Source organism: Eretmochelys imbricata, chromosome 5, assembly GCF_965152235.1.
Source record: "Eretmochelys imbricata isolate rEreImb1 chromosome 5, rEreImb1.hap1, whole genome shotgun sequence".
In the NCBI taxonomy this organism is placed as follows: Eukaryota; Metazoa; Chordata; order Testudines; family Cheloniidae; genus Eretmochelys; species Eretmochelys imbricata.
In genome coordinates, this window is record NC_135576.1 from 96564629 (window position 1) to 96590182 (window position 25554).

The 25554-nt window shown below is 42.4% G+C and overlaps 1 protein-coding gene across 1 annotated transcript in view; it reads left to right on the forward strand.

The window, feature by feature from the left end:
• TRPM6 (transient receptor potential cation channel subfamily M member 6) overlaps positions 1 to 25288 on the forward strand; it is a 127240-nt gene extending 101952 nt beyond the window's left edge. The window contains exons 33-40 of the mRNA XM_077818027.1: positions 2060 to 2110; positions 5626 to 5691; positions 8396 to 8682; positions 8932 to 9014; positions 12457 to 12662; positions 14756 to 14807; positions 23318 to 23424; positions 24734 to 25288. Coding sequence (XP_077674153.1) covers positions 2060 to 2110; positions 5626 to 5691; positions 8396 to 8682; positions 8932 to 9014; positions 12457 to 12662; positions 14756 to 14807; positions 23318 to 23424; positions 24734 to 24858 — 977 coding nt within the window. The 3' untranslated portion in view covers positions 24859 to 25288. The remainder of the gene's footprint in view (positions 1 to 2059; positions 2111 to 5625; positions 5692 to 8395; positions 8683 to 8931; positions 9015 to 12456; positions 12663 to 14755; positions 14808 to 23317; positions 23425 to 24733) is intronic.
• The last annotated feature ends 266 nt before the right edge of the window (positions 25289 to 25554 follow it).

Genomic DNA, 25554 nt, shown 5'->3' on the forward strand with positions numbered 1-25554 from the left:
CATACCAGAGACTCTAGCAAGTTTTCCTCCAGCCCTGCTCAAGGCTGGCAGTCTACACATATCCTGGACAACCATACAGCTCAGGGTTCCTGGATGCCACAAGCGTCCATGTGCCACATCAACCACCTCCAGCTATGAGCAGTACACAGAGCATGTCAGCAATTCCTGCCTTTCATCCGATTCACTCATACAAGTCAGGTCAAACAATATGACCATGGTTTACTATATAAAGAGGGGGAGCCAGGTGCACACCACGCTGCAGGGAGGCGGCACAGATATGGAATTGGTACTTCCACAGTCATCTCACCCTCTTGGTAGCGCACCTACCACGGATAATGAACTCCCTAACAGACAGCCTCATCAGGCATTTTTATGAGAGCCATGAATGGAAATGACACTCATCCATGGAACAACAGATTTGTCTTCAGTCTCCACCTTTGTCTCGATCTTGGGACCTCTTTGCCAACCCAGGCAAACAAGAATTTACTGTTCTTCTAACACACAGGGATGCAGCTCCAGAGGGCATGCCTTCCTAATACAGTGGTCAGATCCACTGATGTATGCCTTTTGACCCATCTCCATCCTACCATGCATCCTCAGAAAAATCAAGGTGACAGTAATCTTAATAGCTCTTGGTGGCTGAAGCAGTTTTGACTTATGATGGCTCTCCAGGTGAGCTCCCATCCATGCATTCACTTACAGACGTCACCAAATCTACTGTCACAGAATGGGGGCAGAACCAATCATCCCAACCCAGCACTTCTCCATCTATCCCAACCCCGCACCTCTCCATCTGACAGCTTGGCTTTTGGATGGGCAATGGGGTTAGAGAGATCCTGCTTGAAAAAGGTCTGAGCCATCTTCCTCAATAGCAGGAAGCCCTCCACGAAGATGTGTTACATAGCCAAATGGAAGCTCTTTTCCCTTTGGTGCCATGAACATCAATTGTTCCCAGAAGAGGTTAGAATTCCCCTTAACCTGGACTATCTTCTCTCCTTAAAATCTTTGGGCCTCTCACTGAGTTCATGGTGAGTACGTCTCGCAGCCTTTAATGCCTTCCATCCCCCAGTGGAAAAAACTGTTCAATTTTTACCCACCCTACAACAATAATTTAAAAAAAAAAATGCATTTATGGGAACATTTCCACTGGTGTCAAGGTCAGTGCTGGCTAGGAGTTTGAACCTGGTTCTCTCTATCTAAAGGATTCATTGTTTGAACCTTGGCCTCCTGCTTCCCATTACATTTATCAATGAAGGTAGCCCTCCTCATGGTTATCACACCAATCAGAAAGACAGGCAAACTTGGGGCCCTTATTGCAGATCCACCTTATATCATCTTTCCCAAAGTATCCCTGATCCTGGGCACATAGAGAGCATGTGCACCCACAGTGAATACAAAAAACTCCAGTTACTATAAGGTCAGTAAACTTCCTTTACTGGAACAAAAGTAAACTGGAACAAAATAAATTAAAACAGATAATGGAAACATTTCTATTAGTCTTAAATAATATAACAGCTTGATAAAACATAGATTTGGGACCAAATTTGACTTGACAGAGTCTCTTTAAATTAATTTTGCCAATAAATTACTTGTTTATATTTTTACAGCATTTTAGATGTCATAGGTTACTGGACCTGTATTATTATAACTTCAATGTAATAGTACAGTTAATGGAATGCATAATGACTAGGTATAGAGTTGCAAAAATCATGCCTTTGGGATTCTGTGAAGCATGATGGACAGGAAAGTGCTTTTAACATCCCAGAGGTGTAACTGGTTTAGAGAAACGACATGTCCTTGAGGTTAATATTGCTAGTCTCCCTTCATTTCCTTATATAAATAACTCGGATGGCTATATTAAATTGATAACTGAAAACTGCCAACATATACCATACATTACAACATACTTAATGTCAATTAGTGATTCCTCTCTTTAGAATGCTGAGCCAGTAATTCTGATTAATCTGTTTCATGACAAACTTGAAGGGAATAAATTCAAAATCATGCATTTATCTCTGCTACCATAATTAACATAATGATCCTTTTAAAATAATTTCAGAAATCTCAGTCTCCTTGAAAACACCTCAGGACCTGCACCATCATTATTCAGGTAAGCAGGAGGTACTTGAATGACAGCTGAGCAACTGCACCGGATTTTAAGCTGTGGAAATTCTGGTAATATTTTTTTATTCTTATGCATGCCTCAGTTTCCCTCTGTGCTTTGTACTAATATGAATTGAATATAGATGAAAGGGACAAGGTGTTGGACTCATGTAGCTATCAGATTGGAAATCAGAGTCACTAACAAACTGAATAGAGCCTATGCATTGAATGGAGGATCCAGAAGAGACAATGACTATCCTAGTGTCTGAGATATTCACACTTAGGGTATGTCTACACTGCAATATAAGCCCAGGGTTCGCACTCAGGCTCAAGCCTAACTCTCCTTCCATGTATCTACACATAAATCGTCTAACCCAGGGATTGGACCCAGAGTCCCAGAACCCCACGTGAGTGGAGGGTCCGAGCCTGTATCAAGCTGGGACCCAGGGTTCAAGCCCTATTGCTTTGCAGTGTAGATGCAGCCCGACAGGACTCATGCTCTTGGCATCCACTAAAAGCATTCCACAATCCCACGGTTGGATTTTTTTTGTTCTCTGGACAGTCAGGTTTGGTGGACAGTCACGTTTTCCCACATTACACCATGAACAAAGGGCTAGAGCGGCCACATTTTGGGAGGGTGCTCGGAAGCCTAGGATATGGGTGGCAGGACTCAAGTTGGCATAATGCAGTGTAGATGCTGGAACCTCAGGTTGGGACCCAGGGTTCAGCAATTGCTAACCTGAGGTTACAAATGTGTGTAGACACTAACGTCCTAAGTTAACAAATCCAGAGTCTGCTAACTCAAGTTCTACTAACTCTGGGTTCACATTGCAGTAGAGACAAACCCTTAGGCAGTAGTAGCCAAGAGCAGAGCAAAGGCCCTGGAGAACATAGGGGAAAGGAGTCAAGTAGCTGTGTTAAGAGATGAGCTCATAGGGAATGGCTAGTCAGCAATTAGATACCTGTGGCTGGCCGATGCCAGCCGACTTGGGCTTGGGCTGCAGGGTTGTTTCATTGCTGTGTGACTTCATTCTGGGTTCACCCTGGAGCCCAAGCTCTGGGACCCTCCCACCTCTCAAGTTCCTAGAGCTTGGGCACCAGCCTGATCCCAGAAGTCTACACAGCAAAGAGGCAGCCCTGCAGCCCAAGCCCTGAGAGCCTGAGTCAGTTGGCACAGGCCAGCCGTGGGTGTCTAGTTGCTGTGCAGACATATGCCTAGAGAGACCGGATTCTCACCTGGGTTGAAGACAAAGGAACAGAGACAGAGAAAGGAAGCAGAAATGGTTCCTACAGCAGCATGGCTCAAGGGTTCACTGGATTTAGACTGTTTAGACTATGTCTTCACCTTTTTTTTCCAATTGACCTAAGGCAGACGTGGGCAAACTATGGCCCGCGGGCCACATCCAGCCCCCGGGACCATCCTGCCCGGCCCCTGAGCTCTTGGCCGGGGAGGCTAGCCCCCGGCCCCTCCCTCTCTGTCCCCGCTCCCTCGCAGCCACGCCACTGCGGGGGCAGCGGGGCTGCGAGCTCCTGCCGCTCTGAGTGGCAATGTAAGGGGGTGGCATCAGTGGCGTGCACGTGCGGCGGTGGCAGGGTTGGGTAGAGGCTTCCGGGGGATAGGGAGCAGTTGGATGGGGCGGAGGTTCTGGGGCGGTCAGGGGTCAGGAAACAGGGGGGGTTGGATAGGGTGTGGGAGTCCCCCGAGGGCCTGTCGGGGGGGGGGGGGGTTGATAGGAACTGGGGGGCAGTCAGGGTACAGGGAGCATGGGGGGTTGGATGGGGCTGGGATCCCAGGGGGCGCAGTTTGGGGTGGGGGGTCCTGGGAGGGGGCGGTCGGGGACAAGGAGCAGGGGGGATTGGATGGGTCGGGGGCTCTGAGGGGGCGGGAAGTGGGAGGGGGCGGATAGGGGGTGGGGGCCAGGCTGTTTTGGGGGCACAGCTTTCCCTACCCGGCCCTCCACACTGTTTCGCACCCCGATGTGGTCCTCGGGCCAAAAAGTTTGCCCACCCCTGACCTAAGGGCTTTCAGAGTCTATATGTCAGGTGACTAATAAATTGTTACCTTGCTTTGCTGTGACACCAGGCAGCCTTTTCAAATACTTACTCAGCATATTGTGTCCTGAATGGGTAAAGAACACGACTCCCACAGTTGGCTGGACTCGCTGCAGGGAGCCACAGAGAGAGAGAGAGACAAGAATTGCTAGCATGCAAAGGCCCAGTTTTGGAGTCATGGAAGCCAAGGGCCTGCCTCTATGGAACTGTGTGGCTCCTTGGGGGTCTGGCACACCAGACCCTGTGAATCCGTAACGCAAGCACATTAATTCTTTTCCTGTCATCTTCTGTGGCTCCCACTTTGTAGAGTCACACGAGGGCCCACCCCAGTGAAAGCTGTATATTAATTTCATACCTAACACGGTATTGAGGCCATTTCAAGTGTTGGTTGGCAAATGATCATAAAGAAAAAACTAGACCTTGGCAGTAAAAAACTTTAGTTTTACAACTGATGAAAACTTCAGGAACTGAGCTGTAATGCCCAGAAAAGACAGGGGCACTGGTTAGTTCATAGCTATCAGCTCCCATCTGGATGAAGGACAGTATTCCCTGCAATTTCCCTCTTTCTTCTGGTTTGCTGGAGTGGATTTCTTCAGTTAATTTGTACTGTACTCCTTAATCTGTGTTTATATACCTATGAACTCACTGGAAGTCTGGCAGGGAATAAATCATTTGGACACTGATTGCCCACTGTGCTGTTCGATTCCTAAATTGAAAATGCGCAGAGATTGCTTCAAACCTACAGGTTTCTGTGCTTTTGGGTGAGGAGACTTGTCCAGAACCTACCAGCAGATGTCCCTGTCTACCACACTACCTTAGACCTTTTCATGAGAAACCTTGGATAAAACATAAGCAAGTATACAGGTATCTGAAGTTCAGAGATTGTGCCATAGTTACAATGAATAGTGTCCATTTTTTTTCATTCCATGGACAGGCACAACTCCACTGACTTTGATAATATTATGCCAGCAACATATTTGACTCAGCATATATTTGGGCATGTTATTTAATTAGGTGATATTTTTCAACGCAATCTAGAATCTGACCAAAATAAGATGTTTTTGGAGGCTTCTGGGTTAATTTTTTTCATCTGTAATGCAAGGATGGACTTGTGTCTGCAGCAGTCGATGGGACTCAGCGAAAAGGGGTTCAGTTCTGGATTTTACCACAGACTTCCTGTGTGACTTTGGGCAAATCACTTAATCTCTCTGTGCCTCAGTTCACACCTCTGGAAACTCTGGCTAACAGTACTTCTCTGCTTCTTAGATACTGTGAGGCTAAATCCATAATCACTTAGTGGATGCTCAGGTGTTATAGTGCTAGAGGCTATATACATAGCCAGAGGGAAGGCTGGTCACAACAAAATGTACTCGTTTTTGTAATATTACAATAAAACACTGTCAAATATTTCTGAAAATCAGCCAAGCCAATGCTAGCTCAGCATAGCGGAACTGTCGATTTTGTTTGCAGCTGTTGAAAGGAACAACTTAATGAGGCTTGCTCAGACTATACCATTTACGCCAGTCCAGTTCTTTGGTGAGTGCCAGTTTCTCTATTCTGTTTTGAATATATTATAATCACAGCATGGATTATTTTTTAAAGAATACAGTTAAGAAACCTCATAGGTTGGATTAATTTAGGTAGATATAACTTACATTTATTTTCTGAAAGGAACTACTTCTGTAACCACCACTCTGGGCCAAAGGGCATGACTCTATAGCCTGGTGGTTAAGGCATCCACCTGGGAGACCCAGGGTCCAGTTCCCCTAGTCCAATGACTCCTTAATTATTTATCCACAACTTCAACATAAGAGTCTGAGGGAGCCCCACACATCAGAATATCCCATAGCTCAGTGGCTAAAGTACTTTCCTGAAACTGGGGAGACCCCTGTTCATATCTTTCCTCCCCATGAGGCAGAGGGAGAAATTAAACCTGGGTTTCCCAAGTGAGTGCTCCAACCACTGGGATAGATAGATAAATACCTCCCTGCAGCCCATACTTATGTGCCAAACACCCTGAGAGGAGAAGATCTTAGGATGCACCCCTATTGTTGGCATCTTCCATTTGTTATCTTAGGTGGCTCCCCACGTAGCATGCTGGCTTTTGTGGATTTCATTCTTAGGCCACTGTCTCTCCCCATTCATTGTGTAGGGAGCCCAGGTGCCTAGCTCAGGCTTTGTGGTTCACAGTGTTGTTCCAGTGATTTTTCTAGGTGCCTAAAAGTTAGGCATTGCAATGCTGAGTGTTGCAAAGCCTAAGTTCCTTTGTGGATCCAGGTCCTTCTTCCAGGCCAATTCGTGAGACCAGTCTCCGAGGATGAGCCGAGACAGAAATCTAATGTGTCAGCTCATGTCTCTCCTTCAAGTCTCCCCTTTCCTCTTGGCTTCTCTTCACCCTGCTTCTCCCTCACCCATGATTTGTGTGGCTTTTTTTGTATAGTTTTTAAATCCACCCTCCACTTGCGGAGTTCCTTTGTGTGGAGAGATTGCCAAACAATAAAACTGATAGATACAGAATTTGAAGGATTTTTATTCTTTTATCCATTTTATTAGCAGTTCCTGTTTTATTAAGGAAATAATGCAGTATTCTACAGTAATCGCCCTCCAAACACTACCACATCTTGATGATAAAACTTAGGACCTGATTCTTCACTCTCTTAAATTGGTTCAACTTTAGCAGAGTTGATATAAGATCTGTGTAATGGAGCGGAGAATCAGACCCCTCATGTCTGGGACCATTACAGCAGAATATGTCCATTGGATGTTGTATAAAAAGAACTTAAGACATAGAAATGGTACTTGTAAATGTGTAATTATTTTATCAATAATTCTGGTCAGTATTCTATTCAATTGAACATTTGTATACAGTGGGCCTGATTTTCAGCCTGGCTCATACCTGGCCTCCTTTGTGGCACCTGTAATTATTTGTGTCTCCAGGCAATGTTAAAGATATTAAGTACCTGAAGGTGTTCACAGATCAGATGCTTGTATGTCCATATTACATCAACTGCCTCTGCAAATAATCTCAGTCACAAAAAGGGAGGGCAGGCTTTAAAACTCTGGCCTGTTATATTAGCTTATGGAAGATAATAATGAATAGTTTTCCCCCTGTCAAGGGTAGAATACCGTTATAACTACATAGTGAGACAAAGTGTAAGATTGAGCTGAATCTCACCAAATGCCTTCTGCATGCAAAATGATGCTGTTGAGTGGAATAGAATTTCTGAAATTTTGTGCAGTAGAGATGACACGGGAATTTCTAGGCACAAGGTCAAATTCTTAATCTAAAATAGTAAACTTAAATCTCCAGGCTTATTTGTCTTAATTTCTTCTAAGTTTTTAGTTTATATTAAAACAGAACCCTAAATAATATAGGAAAGCTGATGTTTTTTCTAGATTCAGAGGACTCGTTCCCAGCTGTGTGGGTTAGTTTGGGCCAGACTCTGCTTCTCTTGCTCATGTTGATTAGTGCCTGATTTCTCAAATAACCCAGCTGAAATCAATGGGACTGTCACAGAGCAAAGTGCTACTCAGTGTGAGTAAGGGTGGCAAAATCTAGACATTGGCTTTTACAATTGTCATGAAGCTAAAGGTGTTACTTCTTACAAGCGAGCAAGATCAAAAGGGAAAAGCGGTATGAGTAGTATCGATCTTAATTGTTTTCTGTAAGATAAAAAAAATCTTGCTAAATATTCTTCTTTTATGCAAATACAGACTAAGAGGGAGAGAGAAAATCTCAGCATATTTTGATTTAATTTCAGCTTAACCAATTATAGATAAGAGACTGGTGTTTAAAAGAAAAGATTTAGACCCAATCATCCATAAAATCCAGTAAGTCTGCTGACACTGAGAAAAGCCACTGAAAAGAAGAAAATGACCACAGTTGTATTTGATAAGATCCACTGGTTTAAATCAACTCAGTTTGCTTGTATTGAAGCATGTCTGAAGGCTGGAATTCATCCCTATGAAGAAGGCCAGTACAAAGAGACAATGTAATTTAAGGGGTGCATAGGTCTTGTGCTGGCCCTCTGAATAGGGTTGAACATCACCTTTAGTGAACAATAGAAGACTTTGGATGATATTTCAGGAATACAGTTTCTCTTCTAGCATAATGGAAACCCATATTGGTAAGTACTGTAAAGTGAGAAAGTTATATGCTATTTTAGGGGAAGAAATGTAAGTTTCAAATGGTGTTGCTGTGATTTGTGATATTTATAAATAAAACTTCTTTTGACCTCAGCTGGAGAGGAGGTGACAATCTATAGGCTAGAAGAGAGTTCGCCTTTGAACCTAGATAAAAGCATGTCATCCTGGTCACAGCGTGGGATGGCTGCAATGATCCAGGTCTTGTCCCAGGAGGAGATGGATGGAGGTCTCCGGAGAGCCATGAAGGTCATTTGTACCTGGTCTGAGAATGATGTATTGAAGTTGGGACAAGTCTTCATTGTGAAGTCATTTCTTCCTGAGGTGGTTCAGACATGGCAGACGATCTTTCAGGAGAGTACAGTGTTACATCTGTGCCTGCGGGTAAGTATAAACCTGCAGGAAAACTGTCCAGTACAGTGTGGCAGGTATGAAATGGTTTGGTACATGTAAACACTTCCAGCCTGGAGTGACCTGCTGTTTAATTATTGTTACTACCCTATTGGAGAGAGGGCCATGGAAAAATCCATCTCCTATTTATGATTAGTAAGGAACACTCCCTTTCTTTATATATTCTGGTCTTTCTTAATAGGCTTATTTAAAAGTAATACCTATACATATGTTTTTGTTTAGGAAATACAACAACAAAGGGCTGCTCAGAAGCTGATATATACCTTCAACCAACTGAAGCCACATAGCATTCCATATACCCCAAGGTAGGGAAACTGCCTTTCAAGAGTGAGGTGGAAAAGACTAAATACAACCTTCTGCAATATTTGGGTGCTGGGGGCAGGAGTTTTTCAGTGAGACCTCTCAAGTAGGGAACTTATTCCCCTTGTCTGTGGTCTGACAAAGCCCAGCTTTGTTGACTGTCTTTCAAGGCCTATTTTTTTTTTCTGTTTAGTTTTTATGGAGGGGGTAGGTTGATAACATCTGACTGGGTGGGTGAGGAAATTTTGGGAAAATATAAAGGATTTGGTGGAGTGCATTAACTGGGGCAGAGTGGGAAAGCTTTTTTAATAGATGTCAATTGAAAAGAAATTGTGTCCATGCTTTTAATATTTGTAAAGTGTATAAAGCTTATGCCTAGCATTAATTAAACTGAAATAAATAAATAAAATAAATATACGTGAATTAGAGGCATTGCAGATTTTTTTCTAAGTGTATCTGTTGCTTGTTGGTGTTGAAGAAGTTTGTGAAAGAAGGGCCTGAAACAAAGTCCATTGAAAAATAATTGGAAAGACTCTCATTGACTTCAGTGGCGTTTGGAAAAGGCCCTTACTGAGCAAAAAGGAAAGCCAAGTGTTCGTGAGAGAACAGCCAGTCTCCAGTTCTGCTGAGCATGCTGCTCTGAGATGTAGCTGCTTTAGTGTGGGGGGAAAAAATCCTTTCAGGTATGTGAGGTAGTTTCCAGTGGTCTGAAAAGAGAGTGCATGTAAAGAATTGCTTATATTTTGGACATCCCGATAGATCCTTATTCATATGGGAAAGCTGATCAATATTTGCTACTGAGTACTTTCAGTAAAGTTTTACTGTTTCTTTTACGAGGAAGTTTACAGAGTATGACAGGAAACATAAGGCCTTCTGCTCATCAAAGTTTTATCAAAGTGAAAATGGCTTTCCACTTCAGAAAAGCAAAACCTCATGTTTAGGAGGGATGAGCAGGTCCGTTTTGGAAAGTATGAGGGCCAAGATATTTGAAGGCCCATAATTAGGGCACATATTTTGTTATGTGCACCAATGCTTTTCCTTCTCTTTTGGTCACAGCCCTGTTTTTTCTATACCATTTCTAGAAATGCCACTGTTAAAACCTGTGCTTCTGTGGGAATGATGACCTCATGTGTGTTACAATCTAGGATTATATGTAGGGCTTGATCTAGAGCCCATTGAAGTCAGTGGGAGTCTTTCTATTTACTTCAGTGGGCATGGATATGATCTCTTTGTATTATATCATTACTACATCAGGGGCGAATATGCAGCATCAGATGTGGAAACCATGAGCTTTTGATCCTGTCCCCAAAACATTCCCATTACCCAGTACCCAGAAATACTCTTGGGAGAAAACAAGTATATTTCTGATCTCTCATTCAGTAGCAGCCACACTTCTACACAAGCCAGTTCCATCTCACTGTATGCTGTTTTTTGTTACCTTTATGAGCAATTTTTTCCCCTTAGGAGTAACAATATAGAACTGTGGTTCAGTACTTGGGATCGGGAAGGAATTTCCCCCCAGATCAAATTGGCAGAGATCCTAGAGGGCTTTTTGCCTTCCTCTGCAGAGTGGGACATGGGTCACTTGCTCATCTGAACTATGGTAAATGGTGGATTTTCTGTAACTTGACGTATTTAAGTGTAGAGTTGAGGACATCAGTAACTCAACCAGAGGTTATGGGCTGACTATAGAAGTGGGTGGGTGAGGGTCTGTGTCCTGTGATATGCAGGAGGTCAGACTAGATCAGTGGCTCTTAACCTTTCCACACTACTGTACCCCTTTCAGGAGTCTGATTTGTCTTGCGTAGCCCCAGTTTCACCTCACTTAAAAACTACTTGCTTACAAAATCAAACATAAAAATACAAAGGTGTCTCAGCACATGATTACTGAAAAACTGCTTACTTTCTCATTTTTACCATATAATTATAAAATAAATCAATTGGAATATAAATATTATACTTACATTTCAGTATATAGAGCAGTAGAAATAAGTCATTGTATGAAATTTTAGTTTGTACTGACTTTGTGAGTGCTTTTTATGTACCCTGTTGTAAAACTAGGCAAATATCTAGATAAGTTGATGTACCCCCTGGAAGACTTGTGCATACCCCCAGGGATACGTTTACACCAGGTTCAGAACCACTGGACTAGATGTTCACGATGGTCCCTTCTGGCCTTAAAGTCTATGAATATTCTCCCTGTTCACCCCATTACTTAGATACTGTGGCATCTGTGAGCATTACTGGTCACTGGATATCTTTAGACTGGCTTATTTTGAAGAAAGTTTTTGAGTTTGAGAGGAACCCTGTGACTTTGAGAGACCCTCAAAAAGACAAACAATGCCCCCCAACCCGCAAAAACAAAACAAAAAATTGCATGCATAATTTTACTCCTTTCTTTCTGCAGAAGAAAGGAAGATTTGAGCCATCTTAACAAAGAGAACCTAGACACTAAATATCCTCTCCCATTAGTTTTACACTGGGGTAAACCCCAATTCCACTGATTTTAGTGGAGCTTCTCCTGATTTATACTGAGTAGATTATCAGGTGTAACATAGTGCGTCCTATGAGCCCAAGTGTGTCTTATAAAAATGAGGATTTTTTTTGTTATTTTGAAGACTATCATCAGGCTTTCGCAGGGGAAGGACTGCAACTTTGCACCTCTTTTACAAAATGGTGTGTGATGGTAAATTAACTTTCCAAAGGGGTCCTGACTTAGCATTTTATAGCAGTTGTTGTTCAAGGGCATTTCTTTAATTAATCTTAAAGATTTCAGTCTATCTATTTATGCTATGCTTCCACTACGAGGTAGGGGAGTGATTCACCTGCGTGAGTACACATACCCCGCGCTAGCTCTCCTTGAACAAGAGCAAGTGTAAATAGGAGTGTTGCTGTGATAGCATGAGTAGTGGCAATGGAGTCATGGCTTAACTGTGCCAAGTACAAACCTGCCTGAAACCAGGGGGTCCGTACTTGGCCTGTGCCTCCACGGCTGCTACCCACGCTAATACAGTTACACTGCTAATAATACTTGTGCTAGATCAATGAGATCAAGGGCAAGTATGTGTACGTGAACAGGGGAATAACACCCTTAGCTCGTAGCCTAGATGTAGCTGTAGAGATTAGCTAGTGTACCAATAGCATTTCCTGGTTTACTCAGCATACGCTTCTTGTCCACTGACACTCCTGTCCACAGAATGGCTTTGGTTTGAGATCATTCTCTGAACTGTCTACTCCAGTAGGTTACATCTCTCAGGAATGACTTCCTGCTATCCACCATTTGTTATATTCTGCTGCTGAGAGTTTTCTGAGAGGTTTGAAGTTTGTAAATGGTGGAGTAGTGCCCCACTTTTCAGTATATTTGCTTTGCTCTGTAATAATTGTGACCAGACTGCCAGGACACTCATCATCCTGCCAGCTCCTGACTGACAGCATTTTTACCCACAGGTTTCTGGAGGTTTTTTTAATATATTGCCATTCAGCCAATCAGTGGCTCACCATAGAGAAGTACATGACGGGTGAGTTCTGCAAGTACAACAACAACAACGGGGATGAGATTTCCCCCAGCAATTTGCTGGAAGAGATGATGTTGGCTTTCTCTCACTGGACCTACGAGTACACCCGAGGGGAGCTCCTTGTCCTGGATTTGCAAGGTGACTGCCAAAATGTAACAGTTTATTATATAACTTAGAGATGCCACTAAGAAAACAATGTTGAATTCAACTTAGAGAAAAAGAGGCAAATTCTGCCCCCATTTACATCCATGTCAATCCTGAGCAACTCCAAAGACATCCATGGAGTTACTCTGAATGTAGGTGTAAATGAGAACAGTATCTGGCCCCATATATCTAGTTTAGGTGTACAAGCACCGTGTACTAAAACAATGCACAGTAACATTTCAATTGGCTGTATAAAAGCCACTTCACATGTTAATGTTGATGAAGATTGTTAAATATTTGTAACAAAAACACATTTTTCTCATCAGAAGGCTGAAAACTGGCATCAGTTATTTTTTATATTTTTCATTAATAAAACTGTAAACAGTTTAAGTAAGTTGAAGTTCTGAGAACTATTCACAGAGCCTGGTGGCTCCTCAAAAGAACACAGTGTGTGGTATGATCACTTTACAACACATGTGTAAAGGGGAACACGGTATATTTAAAAAAATAAATATTTGACAGTGTACAGAAAACGAACACCATCCATTTCGCAGTTTAAACATCATTGGTTCTCACTCCTATCAAGGGCAATTTGCACTGCTAGGCGTAAGCTTATCATATTTACATTTTACAGCATTCAGAAGCTGTGAATTACAGTAAGACTTCCTGGTCAAGCAAAATAAACCATTAAGTCCATGCTTGCCTTCATTTGATTTTATCTTCACATTAAGAAATATAATGGGACTTTGTGTATCTTTGTTACAACATACTGGAACTGAGCCACACCTTGTCCCTTATTTTTAAAATTTGGTTTAGTATAATACTCCTGAAATTGACAGACCAGTACCAGTGGCTTTCGCCTGCAAAAGGGAAGGATGTGCATAAATCTTTGCAAAACTGGGGCCCTCATTTCCATCCCAAACCATGAAAGAGAAGTGTGAAAAAAATGGAGTAAAATTATTTACAAAATTCTTTTAAACCTGAGAAAAGGTCTGACACAGGTATGGGTCAGCGTTCGGTTTGTCCATACTAGATTGGCTGTCCCTAAACTGGAGCTGTCTAATCAGAGCACAAAATCTGTTTCTGTTGGAATTCCAGGCAGACTAGTCTGTCTATTGGAAACGTGCAACTAAAGGGATGTGCGTGTGTGTAAAAATCTCTCTCTCTCACACACAATATCTATAACTATATTTATTATACTTTTATTTAAATATATTCTGTATTAAGAAAGGCCCATTGTCATTGGAATGTGTTACAAATTTTCAGGTGTTTTAACATACGGGGAGCACAATAGTTATAGCTATTCTTTACCTATCTACCTGTATCCATTGCAGCACATGAGTTCGTCACGAATGGACCGTGGGAATTAAAATAATTGGATGCTAATGTTCATGGAAGTTTTCCTGTACATCAGCAGCCCAATCATTTACTAAGATATAAGGCAATGACTTTTTAAAGTAGAATCCCATAAGCGCTAATGGGGCGTTGGTTGAAGAGAGGAATTTAGAACAAAGGAATCTGTTCTTCCACTGATTTACCATAAAACGCCTATTAGCACTGATTGGAGTTACCTATCTAACTCTACTGTAACCACCACCAGAAGGTCAGGGGAGAATAGACCCCAGCATCCTCACAGCACAGCATCTAAATAAAGGGACATATTCTGATACCCTTACTCACCTTGAATAGCACCTTTCCCCTTGAGTGGTCCTATTGAAATCAACGGGATTTTAATAATGAAATAAGGTGCTATTAATTATGAATACAGGCCTCAGGATTTGGCCTCATTTTACTGTAGTTACAACAGTTTTGGCAACTCTTTCCATGGTTTCATAGTATAGAATCATTTGGGTAAGTTTCTAGCCTATCCATTCATAAATCGACCAGCACATAATATCAGGAATGGGGTGAGAACAATTAGCATTCATTTGTCTATTTTTAACAAATAGTTTAGCATTTTATTTCTACCTTAAGTGTAAATTTAGAGTCTATAGAGGAAATTGGTATTTACATTGGTTATGATTTCATAACATGATATTTAAAAAAAACAATCTTTGCTTGTAACACTCTCTTCTAATTTACTGTAGGTGTTGGGGAAGTCCTTACAGATCCATCTGTTATTAAACCTGAAGGCAAGCAGTAAGTTTATTGTCATTTTATTAGCTGTCATTTCAGAACATGAGGTGTTTGATGTAATTCACTTCAGACAATTGATAGTTAATGGTGTATTTTAAGTGGATATTTACATTCTCAATGAGTGTTTTTGATTATTTATTTATTTTTTTTAGTCGGGAGTTAAATACTTGATTTGAATGTAGTAGTTCTGTTTTTTTTCCAGATGGTGTAGTTCCAACTGAATAATTATACATGATCTAGGAGAATGGGGAGGGGTCTGGGCACACAAGATTCCTGGTTTCACAACAGGATTGTTAATAGTGCTTTTTATATACACAACACTTCATATACAATGGCTCTGATCCATATGGGGAGACACAATGGTTTTGTTTCTGGCCTGGGGTGTACAAGAGGTCACACTAGATGATCTGATGGCCCCTTCTGACCTTAAATTATGACACTTGGGGCTTGACTTCATTGAACAGTGAGTTCACAGCAAGCTGGGATGTGAATATACTGCATGCTAACTGTCCATGTGGACCCTGATGATGTGCACCAGAAGTTTGTTAGTGCACTTTAATCTACTCCTGTTTCAAAGCAGAGTAGATCAGAGCATACTGTTATACTGTTAGATCCCATCGGATCAGTTAGTGCGTGGCAGACCAAGTCAGGGGTGTATTCACACCCCAGCTCTGTGTGAACTAAATGTTTGTGTGGACAAGCCCTTAACCTGCACAGAGGCCCCAGGTCAGCGTGGCTCCACACAGACAGATGACTCTTGCTGTATGGATCAGAGTGTTGGATCAAGCCTTGTCTCCAGTTAGATCTCACAGTACCCTAAGTACTGGGTACATATCATTAACCCAATTTCACAAAAGGGGAAACTGAAGTTCAGAAATATTAAATGACTTGCCCAGGACACAGAACAAGTCAATTCCAGAATTGGAATTAAAAACATGATCTCCTGTCTCCAAAACCATTATTATGACTAATATTATTTGTATTATCAATAACATTAGTAATTAATAAACATTCGCACAACATTAATAAGTAATTACTATCACATTTTGATTATATATACTATATATGTATTATTGAAAAAATGTGCTAGGTGTTTCACAACAAATATAAGACAATCTACTTTTGACCCCTCATACAGGCCTTACTTGGGGCCACAGGACCCATATGCACAGTACCCAGAGTCTGTATGAGTCAACAGGGAGTCTTGCCATCCCTCCCCTCCTAGAGGTCAGATGGAAACTCCTGAGCCTGTGGAAGAGGAGGAGGATGAACCGGTTGCTCCAGTCTTGCTGTCTCTTCCTGATGACCACAGACAATTCCAAAAGCTGGTTCAGAGAGGGGCAGAAGAGCTCTAAATCCCCTTAGAGGAAGCCTAGGACTCACAACACAACCTCCTGGGCCTCCTACAGCTTTTAGGATCCAGCTCAGTAGCTCTCCCACTGAAAGAGGCCATACTGGAACCAGTATGGCATATTCCAGCTATCTGTGCCCTGCCTTCAAGAGGGCAGAAAAGCTGTAATTTGTCCCCTCTGAGAAAATAGAGTTCTTGTTTTCCCACCTGGCCCTGAACTTCCTGGTTGTCCAAGTGGTCATGGAAAGGTCCAGACAACACCACCAGGGGTCACCTCTGCTGATGAGGAAGCCAAATATTTGGACCTTATGGAGAGAATGGAGTCTATTTCCACCAGCCTCCAATTTAGAATTTCTAAATTCCAGGACCTTCTGGCCAAATATGATTTTCTGAACTATTCTACATTCCTGGCCTGTAAAAACTAATTACCCCAGGAGGATAGGGCTCAATTTCAAGCCCTTATTGGGTGACGGCAGATTGGTTGTAGGAACCTTGTTACAAGCAAAGGTCAATGCTGGTTCAAGATCCATGGTGACTGCTATAGTGATGCACCAGGAATCTTGGCAACACTCTGCGGGGTTCCCCAGAGAGGTACAGAACACTGCACAGGATTGCCTTTCAGTGAAGTCAATCTTTTTAATGAGAAAACAGATGAATCTTTGCATTCACTAAAGGACTCTAGACTTTAGACTGGGTGGTTCTACCATCTTCCAGTGTCTACATGATTGGCTTCTTACGGACAGGACATATTCAGAAGTCATAATGTCAACCTCATCTCTGCTTCATCTCCTAGAATCCCTGGGAATCTCTGTGAACATGCAAAAGTCTATCCTGGCTCTGGCTCAGACTATAGATTTCATAGGAGTGACCTTAGATTCAAAACAAGGGCTTAGCTCCCCATGACTTAGATTCCAAGTCATGGGCAACCCAATAAATCAGGTAATGCACAATCCTCTGATATTGGTCTGGATTTGCCTTACTCTCCTAGGTCACATGCCATCATCTATTTACATACTGCTGTTCATCCATCTCCATGCCTTTACGCTTGGCTTCAAACAGTATGTATACTGAGCAAACACAGCATGAACGCTGTAGTGACAATCCCCAATAAGATAAGGGCCTCTCTGATTTGGTGGAAAGATTCTGCACAAATATGCATGGGCATTCCTTTCCTATCCCCCACACCCAACAGGACAATAATCACAGCTGCCTGCTTGTTAGGTTTGGGGATGCACATGGACAGTCACATAGCACAGTGCACTTGGATGGCTTGGGAACCAGAATGCACATAAATCTTGTGGAATGCAGAGCAGTCAGAGAAGCATGCAGGGCATTCTTACCATTAATTCAATCTTATGCTCTCTCATAATGTCAGACAATATGACAACCATATTCTACATGAACAAACAGGGAGGAGTAAGTTCCATTGCCTTGTGTATAGAAGAGGTCAATGTATGGAACTGGAAGAATCACAATCACTCTATCAGCAGTGTACTGCCCTGGAGCCCAAAATTCACTGGCAGACAGCATCAGCAGGTACTTTGCCACTGATCATAAGTGGGTGTCTCACAGCTCAGTGGTAAACAGCATCTTTGTTCAGGGGGAGCCTACCTGGGACCTGCTCCCAGACAAATGGGAAGTACAGCACATACCGTTCCAAGGGAGCTCTGGGCCAGTTATTCAGTGGTGATGCTGTCCTACTTCTTTGGATAGACCTTTTGAACTATGCCTTTCCTCCTATACCACTACTTCCTCAAGTTTTGCGAAAGATTTGACAGCACAGAGCATGAACCATTTTCATTGTGTCCAAATGGCCCGAACTGTTCTGCTTCCCAGGTCTCCTGCATATGTCGGCCCAGCTATCCATCAGCATTCATCCCTTCAAGGACCTCTTGACTCATGATCAGAAATCCCACCCGAGAAGCTCTTCACCTCCCGGGTTGGTATTTGGATGGGTGTCGGATCTAGAACATTCCTATTCAGAAACTGTGCAAGTCGTTCTCACTAAAGCAGAAAGGACTCCACCAGAAAATGTTACCTAGCCAAGTGGAAGCATTTTTCTGTCTGGGCCCAGCACCACAGTATGTCTCCTGTTACAATAGGTAGTCCTGATATCTTTGATTACTTCTTTACCCTCAAGAAGATGGGTCTTTCCCTTAGCTCGATGCGGGTTTTCCTATAGGCAATTAGGTCATGTCACCCTCCAGTAAATGACTCTCTGTATTTACTCATTCAATCACCTCTAGGTTCTTGAAGTGTTTAATTAGAGCTTTCCTACCAATAAGAAAACTAACCCCTCAATGAGACCTTAATTTAGTACTTTCATCACTTTTCAAGCCACCTTTCAACGCCCTGGCTACCTGTTCAATGCTTCATCTGTCTATGAAGGTTGCTTTCCTCATTGCCATCACCTTGGCCAGGCAGACAGGTGAACTGGGGTTCCTAACGGCAGATCCTTATTACACACTATTTGATAATGACAAAGTCTTGCTATGACTACATCCAAAATTTACCCCTACAGTAGTTTTGGAATTTCACATAAACCAGACTATCCACTTACTTCTGATCTTCCCAAAACCTCACGCTGTCAGCAAAGGAAAAGATTTTATTCCCTTGATGTGAGATGATCATTGGCATTTTACCTATAGAGAACAAAACAGATTGGAAAGTCACCCGGCTGTTTGTTGCCATAGTAGAATGAAAACAGTGGTTCTACAAACAACCAGACCTCCTCCATCATCGCACCCTCCTTCTCACTGAGTACTGCTTGTCAGTCACCCACAGTGGAATACACATAGGGACCAGCACTCAAAGAAGAAAGGGAAGTTACATACTTTTTGTAACGAGTTCTTCGAGATGTGTGGTCCCTGTCTGTATTCCACTATGTGCCCTCCTTTCTCTCTGCTAAGGATCATCTCTGATTTGTGCTAAGAGGAGGATCTGGAGATGTGTTGGTTGACTTTTCCCCTTACGCAATCAGCACAGAGCATCAGGAAAGCAAGGGCATGGACCAATGGATACTCAGGCACATGGAATGCATGTGTACCCACAGTGGAATACAGATAGGAACCACACATCTTGAAGAACTCCAGTTATGAAGGGTAAGTACCTTCCATCATTTATGGACACTTAAAGCATTACACCCAGATTAATAAAAACGAGTTATACAGTTTGCATTTAAAAGGCATTCAGTATGCTAGCTAAAGATGAGTTATAGCAGACACTGATTAATGAAGCAAAAAAACCAGCTTGCTCTTCATGTGTTAGGGGAAATCTTAAGAACTGCAATAAGCAAAATAGTGTTGTTTTGACTTGGTGATCTGAGAGAATATGACAATGAAGCTACAGATGGCGCTTGTATGCAGCTAGCAATATACTTGTGTAAAGTGATCATTCCAGAGATATACTTCCTAAAAAAACCCAAACTTTAAAATTCACTCTTAACTTTCTCCTTCACTCACTCACAAGGGAAAAATTCCAGAGTATTGGGGTCTGTTTTATGTTTTCCTTTATCGATGACTTATTTCTCCAAAAATTGCATGCTGCTTGAAAAGTTGCTAGCAAGACTCAAAGGCATGTCTTTGAGCTCATATTCTCTTAGATACCATAAGAGAGTGGGTGACATCTGACTGATGGGGCTGGTGCATATTTTAGTACTACTAATAATCATTATAATTATTATTAATGTGTTGTTTCTTTAGTTCCATTGATTCTGGGATTCATTTTTAAAGTAATTTGTGTGGGAGATTTAAGCCATTATCTCATAATGGGTCTTTTCTTTCGTGCATTCTACCATTGCCTTTAAAATGGAGTTTTCAATGCCAAGACCCGCCCCTCTATGATGGCATGATGATATTTGTCACAACAGTTCTGTAGTTTTCTATACACTAGTTCAGTGATGAAAATTACAGAAGTATTTAGAAAGGGTGGCCAATAATAAACCCAAGGCCAGATCTTTAGCTGCTGTAAATCAGCATAGCTTCATTGACTTCAACAGAGCTAAACTGATCAAAGTCAGCCAAGGATGTGACCTATGTGTGTGGTACATGAGGTGTGCAGTGTGAAATTGATGCAGTTTGGATTCCAGGCCAAAATATAAATAGCTGAAACTTTATTGCCAGGAAAATACGGGGCCAGTGTCCAGACAGTTTCAGTCCCTGCAATCTCATGTGTTTTGCTGTACACCAGAGCTCGGGGGGGAACTCTCTGATGAATAGTGCCTCCTGGTGCTCCTGACAGGATCTAGCAATTTTCACTACCAACAGCACAAGGCTATGCCTATAAGGCATGTGCAGGCACAGGAGTTGCATCATGACAGCAATGCAGATTCAGAGGTGCTGTAAATAGGGGTTTATGTTTCGAGTTAGCAAATAAGGATGAGCAGCATTCGCCTGGCATAACTTACATACTGAGAGAGCTGACGAGGCTTGTAGCAAGAAAAACATGCCACAGGAGGGTATAAAAAGATATAAGACAAAGGAGATGGCTGTGGTTAAAGGCAGTAGGAGTTAGAACTCCCACTATCTCCACGCAGATGCCAGGGTAGGCGGTTGGGACACCAGCAAGCAGAGGTGTCTGAAGGGCCATCAGCATGTGTCTGAAGGGCCAAAATAAAACTTTTCTAGCGCATTTGTACAGAACTAGGCTTCCCTTCAGTGTGCTGGACAGGCCATCTACATGGCTTGAATGCAGGACCTCCATATCTGAAAGCACGAGCCAGTATAGCTTGAGCTGACAGACGAGGTCCATTAGTTCAGAGGCAGCTCAGACTCCTCAACTTTGTTGTGGTCTAGGCACTGCGGGGGACGGACTCACACTGCATTAGCACAGGCATGCTGCTTTACTTACAAGAGTGCCTAAGGGCTTGTCTACGCTACCAAGTTTTGTTGACAAAACTTATGTCGACACCCAAAAGTTGACAAAACAAAAATCGCCAAAGGGTGTTCACACTTGCTCCCTCTGTCGACAGCTCATGTCCACACTGGGGACACCATCATCGACAGGGTGAGCAATGCACAGTGGGTATGTATCCCACAGTGCAGTGTTGAGGGAGGGAAGAGCTGATCGCTGCGCATCTTGGGATTCTCTCCGAGTTCTCCCACAGCCCCCTCAGCTGCCGAGAGCAGCATCATGAGTAGCTCTGTGAGCTCTCGGTGCTGAGAAAGGGCAAAGCAGCATGGCAGTCTGTCCCCCTCCCCTGCAGCAGCAGTCTGCCTGCTGCTGCATTCCTAGTGCAGGGCAGAACAGGAGCATTCCAATGATTTGCTCTTTGTTTGTTCCCCAAAGGGAGCAGCACACAGATACTTCCCCCAGCTTTGAAAGGGGAGGGGCACATGCCTGCAGGGCAGCAGAGATCAAAAGACTGAGCAGAGCAATCAGGGCAGGCAATGTGGGATACTGGCGGAAGCCAGTTCTGTGGACAAAACAATCAGCAGTGTCTACACTGGCTCTTTGTCCACAATAAAGGGAGGGGAAAAGACAAAAGTTTCTGGTAGGGGTGGAAGTTTTTTGTCAAACTGGGCATTTTTTACGACAAAAGTCCCATTATAGTGTGTAGGCTCATGCTGTTTTGTCGCCAAAAGGCAGTTTTTGGCGATAAAACTTGCCAGTGTAGACAAGCCCTATGACTGCAACTTGTTGGCACTTTACCAAATTGGACCAAAAGCCAAAAGTGACTACCACATACCATGGTATTCAAAGTGCTTTGATGGCACTTTAATACCTTGCAGCTTCTACTCTATTTCTGTGGCACTAAGGAGCCATAGAGGACACTAGAACTAGTCCTAGTTGTGTTATTTCCTTGAATGAGCCTGGAAACAGTCTCTGCTTCTCAGCCAGACATTAAGTTGTTATCAGGCCTCCCATTCTAGGTTTGGTGTTTCTTCTTTGTAACCACTGTACTTCTCTCCAGGGGAAATGGGGATTCATTATATATATATATGGGAAAAGTCAATTTTTGACCATGCCCTTTTTGAAAGCTGCTCTCCTTTGAGGTGATTGATGTGTTTTTGTGTGGAGAGTAGAGATTTGTGAGAGTCAGATTCTTTTTTTCAGGTCTGCTTTTCTGAGCTATAATTGATTTCAGATTTTAAAATGTGTTGTTTCCACTCTGCATGTCATTAAAATAAAATATTAGCTTTCATAAAGTTTCTTTGGAAATGTTCCTTATGTGCTCTGTTCCATGATGTCTAGAATGTCAATTAAATCCTCGAGAATAATGGTGGAGAAATATTAAAATTAATGAACACTGATCTTTCAAACGACATTAAGAATCTGTTATAATTATGCAGTTCTTCTAATACATGTCTGGTTTATCTTAGTCTATTTGTTATTTTGTCAGCTTCATCCAGAATATGCTATATGCTTCCACAAATGAATTTGGTTACATTGCTGAATTTCCCAGAAAATGTAGGAATACAGAAATGAGTACAGTTGGAAGCAGATAATTGAAGAGCCTTGTTTACTAGCAATGCACTGTATTCTTAATAGGTGTTGGTGTAAATAGAGTTCTTCTTGTTTTAGGAAATTTCTTTCTGTTTGCAAACGCTGGAACTGTATTTGTTTAAATGATCTGTTCCTAAATCAGGTCATAGTTCCATTGAATTTCACCTCTTTGGTAGCTCTGGTTTATACCCTAATGTCTCCCACAATCCTATTCATTCTGTAGGCCTGGAGAATAGTTGGTGCAGCACAACCATGATGGTCCTGTTGTGGGGTAGGTGGAGGGAGGTCCACACCAGGAGCCCATGCCCCCCGAGCACCATAGATCACAATTCTGTCAAGAGGGTTTTAGTGGGGACTGAGTAAATCCACCAGGGATTCTCTCCCCAGTGGAGACAGAGCACAGTGGCCATTAGTATTCCTGGACCTTTGAGGTTACAGAAGTAGCCAGGGAGTAACCTGGTACTCCTCCATGGGCTGAGTTGAAGGAGGATAACTTCATTAATCTCCCCAGTTGTGCACTGGAGACAAGGTTTGACCCCATTTATTTAAAAGGTTTTGGTTGTACTTTGGTTTGCTACACAGAAAAAATGGTCTCACTGAATAACTTATGCCTGAAACAGCTTCACTACATTCTAAAGAGTAGTATTCCAAGGGATAATGCATAAAGCACATCCTTTCTTTAACTTTCAGCTCACTGATATTCTCTCATTTCTTTCAGATCTGGAAGGATGGTGTTTGGACCAGCAAACCTAGGGGAACATGCAATTAAAAACTTCATTACAAAGCACTGTTGTAACTCCTGCTGCAGGAAGCTGAAACTTCCTGGTATGAACTGTAAGATTTTATATGTTCCTGAGCAAATCCATTTTAAGAACAGAGTTCTGTAGAAGCTGGTATGGGTGGCATATTGGGCATACCGTTGTGTCTTATTTCCAGTCCATGTCTAACTTTCTAACTCCAAAATAACAAAGGTCCTGAAATGACTAAGAACAGGTATTGACTTAGAACTCTGGTGAGTTGTGATTGAGTAACACTGACAGGTTATCTTTTTCCTCAGTAAAGCTGATGCTCTGGAGCTCCCTTTGCATGCACAGATGAAGCTGCGCTGCACTGATTGGCATTCAACTTCCCTTTTTCTTTTGCCTGGCTATCATTTTTAAATTAGAAGCCATCAGTCAGAGGTCTGGAGTTCATGATGTGAACCCCTACCATTAAACACACATTAAATTATTTTCTTCTCCATGTAAAATGATAGATCACTTTCCAGCGGGATCAATATAGTTACCACAGCAATAATTTTTAGCGTTTAAATAAGGGTCTGAGAAAATCTGTAAAAATCAGCAATGCAGCAGCCCACAGAGAGTTCTCCGTGAGTCTTTCTCTGCTTGCAGATGTTACCTTCAAACTTGGCTCCATATATCACAGCTTTTGCTTTCTATGTATTTGGAACCACCTATCACATACATTATATTTGTTAGAAATGTACTTTTCATTGTGATGTAGATCAGATCTGTTTTATGGGGCTCAGAGTGTCAAAAATAATTGCAGTTCTGGGTGAAAAGTGTTGTAATATGGTGTCGGATGAAAGACAGAGAATTGCTATCTATGTTTTTTTTTTTCTAATGAAAAATACTCTGATTTCAATAGCTGCCTCATTCTGAATAGGGTTGCTTGCCTCTGTGGCCAATGGATATTGGGATGCGGGAGGAAGGGGCAGGACTTGCAAATGATTAACTAGTAGTGTAGGACAGTGGAGAATACATTTGTGTAAGTTCCCCACCCCCTCTGCCTATCCATGGGTCCTCCTCTAGTGCATCTCCTCCCACTCTGGGCTGACCTCTCTTAGAAAGAGTCAGGTCAGTTTAGCATCTCCCTCTCCCCCAATGCACAATATAGGGTGATCAGATGTCACAATTTTATAGGGACAGTCCCGATTTTGGGGTCTTTTTCTTATATAGGGTCCTATTACCCCCTACCCCCGTCCCGGTTTTTCACATTTGCTGTCTGGTCACCCTAGCACAATATAGGATTAACGTGCCCCTTATTCTCACCCTCAGGATCTGGCTTTTGCATAGTCTGCGTATATTCTTCAAACAGTTACTGTCCATGTCACTGAATTTGTTTCCCCCCACAGATATGAGAAGAAATGACTACACCCCTGCAAGGCTCAATCCAGCTGTCAAAGTGGAGACAGAGGCAGGAGCAGAGAGTGCTGTTGCTACTGATGACAAGCTTCTGGAAAATTATACCCGTCTGTGATCAAGCAGGGTGACTTTTGGCCTTTTGAACACTTGAAAACACTCCTTACTTAGTTTTGTCACGTGTCAGTCTGAAAGGACAAAATCTAGGGTATGTCTATACCATAACCACAGGGTATGACTGTAGGTCAAGTAGGCATTCCTGAGCTAGCTTTAATGTAGGTCAGGTCCCGTAGCAGTGAAGTTGTGGCAGCAGGAGTCTCAGTGTGGCTTGTATGAGCCTGCCTAGAACCCTGGGTAATTATTCATGGGGGAAGCTCATGCTACTGTGGGTTAACTGTTCTGGGACCCAAGATAGCTAGATTAGGTGGAGTATGTGTATTCAAGCTATAATCACATCCTTTGATTACAGTATAGACAAACCCATAAATGCACAAGAGTGATATCCTACAGGTAAATGGGGCACATGTTTTCCAAAGGAAATTCTTTATTTTCAGTGCACTGAAGATTTTTGTACTTTGTTGTAATACTGCTTAGTAAAAAGACTGGAACAGGGGGCTGCCTTACCTGCTAATAAAGTTCATTTATACTTCAGTGCCTTAGCTGGACATATGATATGAAGCTGAACGGTGTTTATTTTGGAAAATAAATGGGGCTGTTTTCTTAAAGTTGTATTTCCCCAAGTAGGAATTATATGGTGCTTATTTCCCTGCTACCTTACCTGATCCCTGCTTTCAGTAAAACAATGTATGTATGC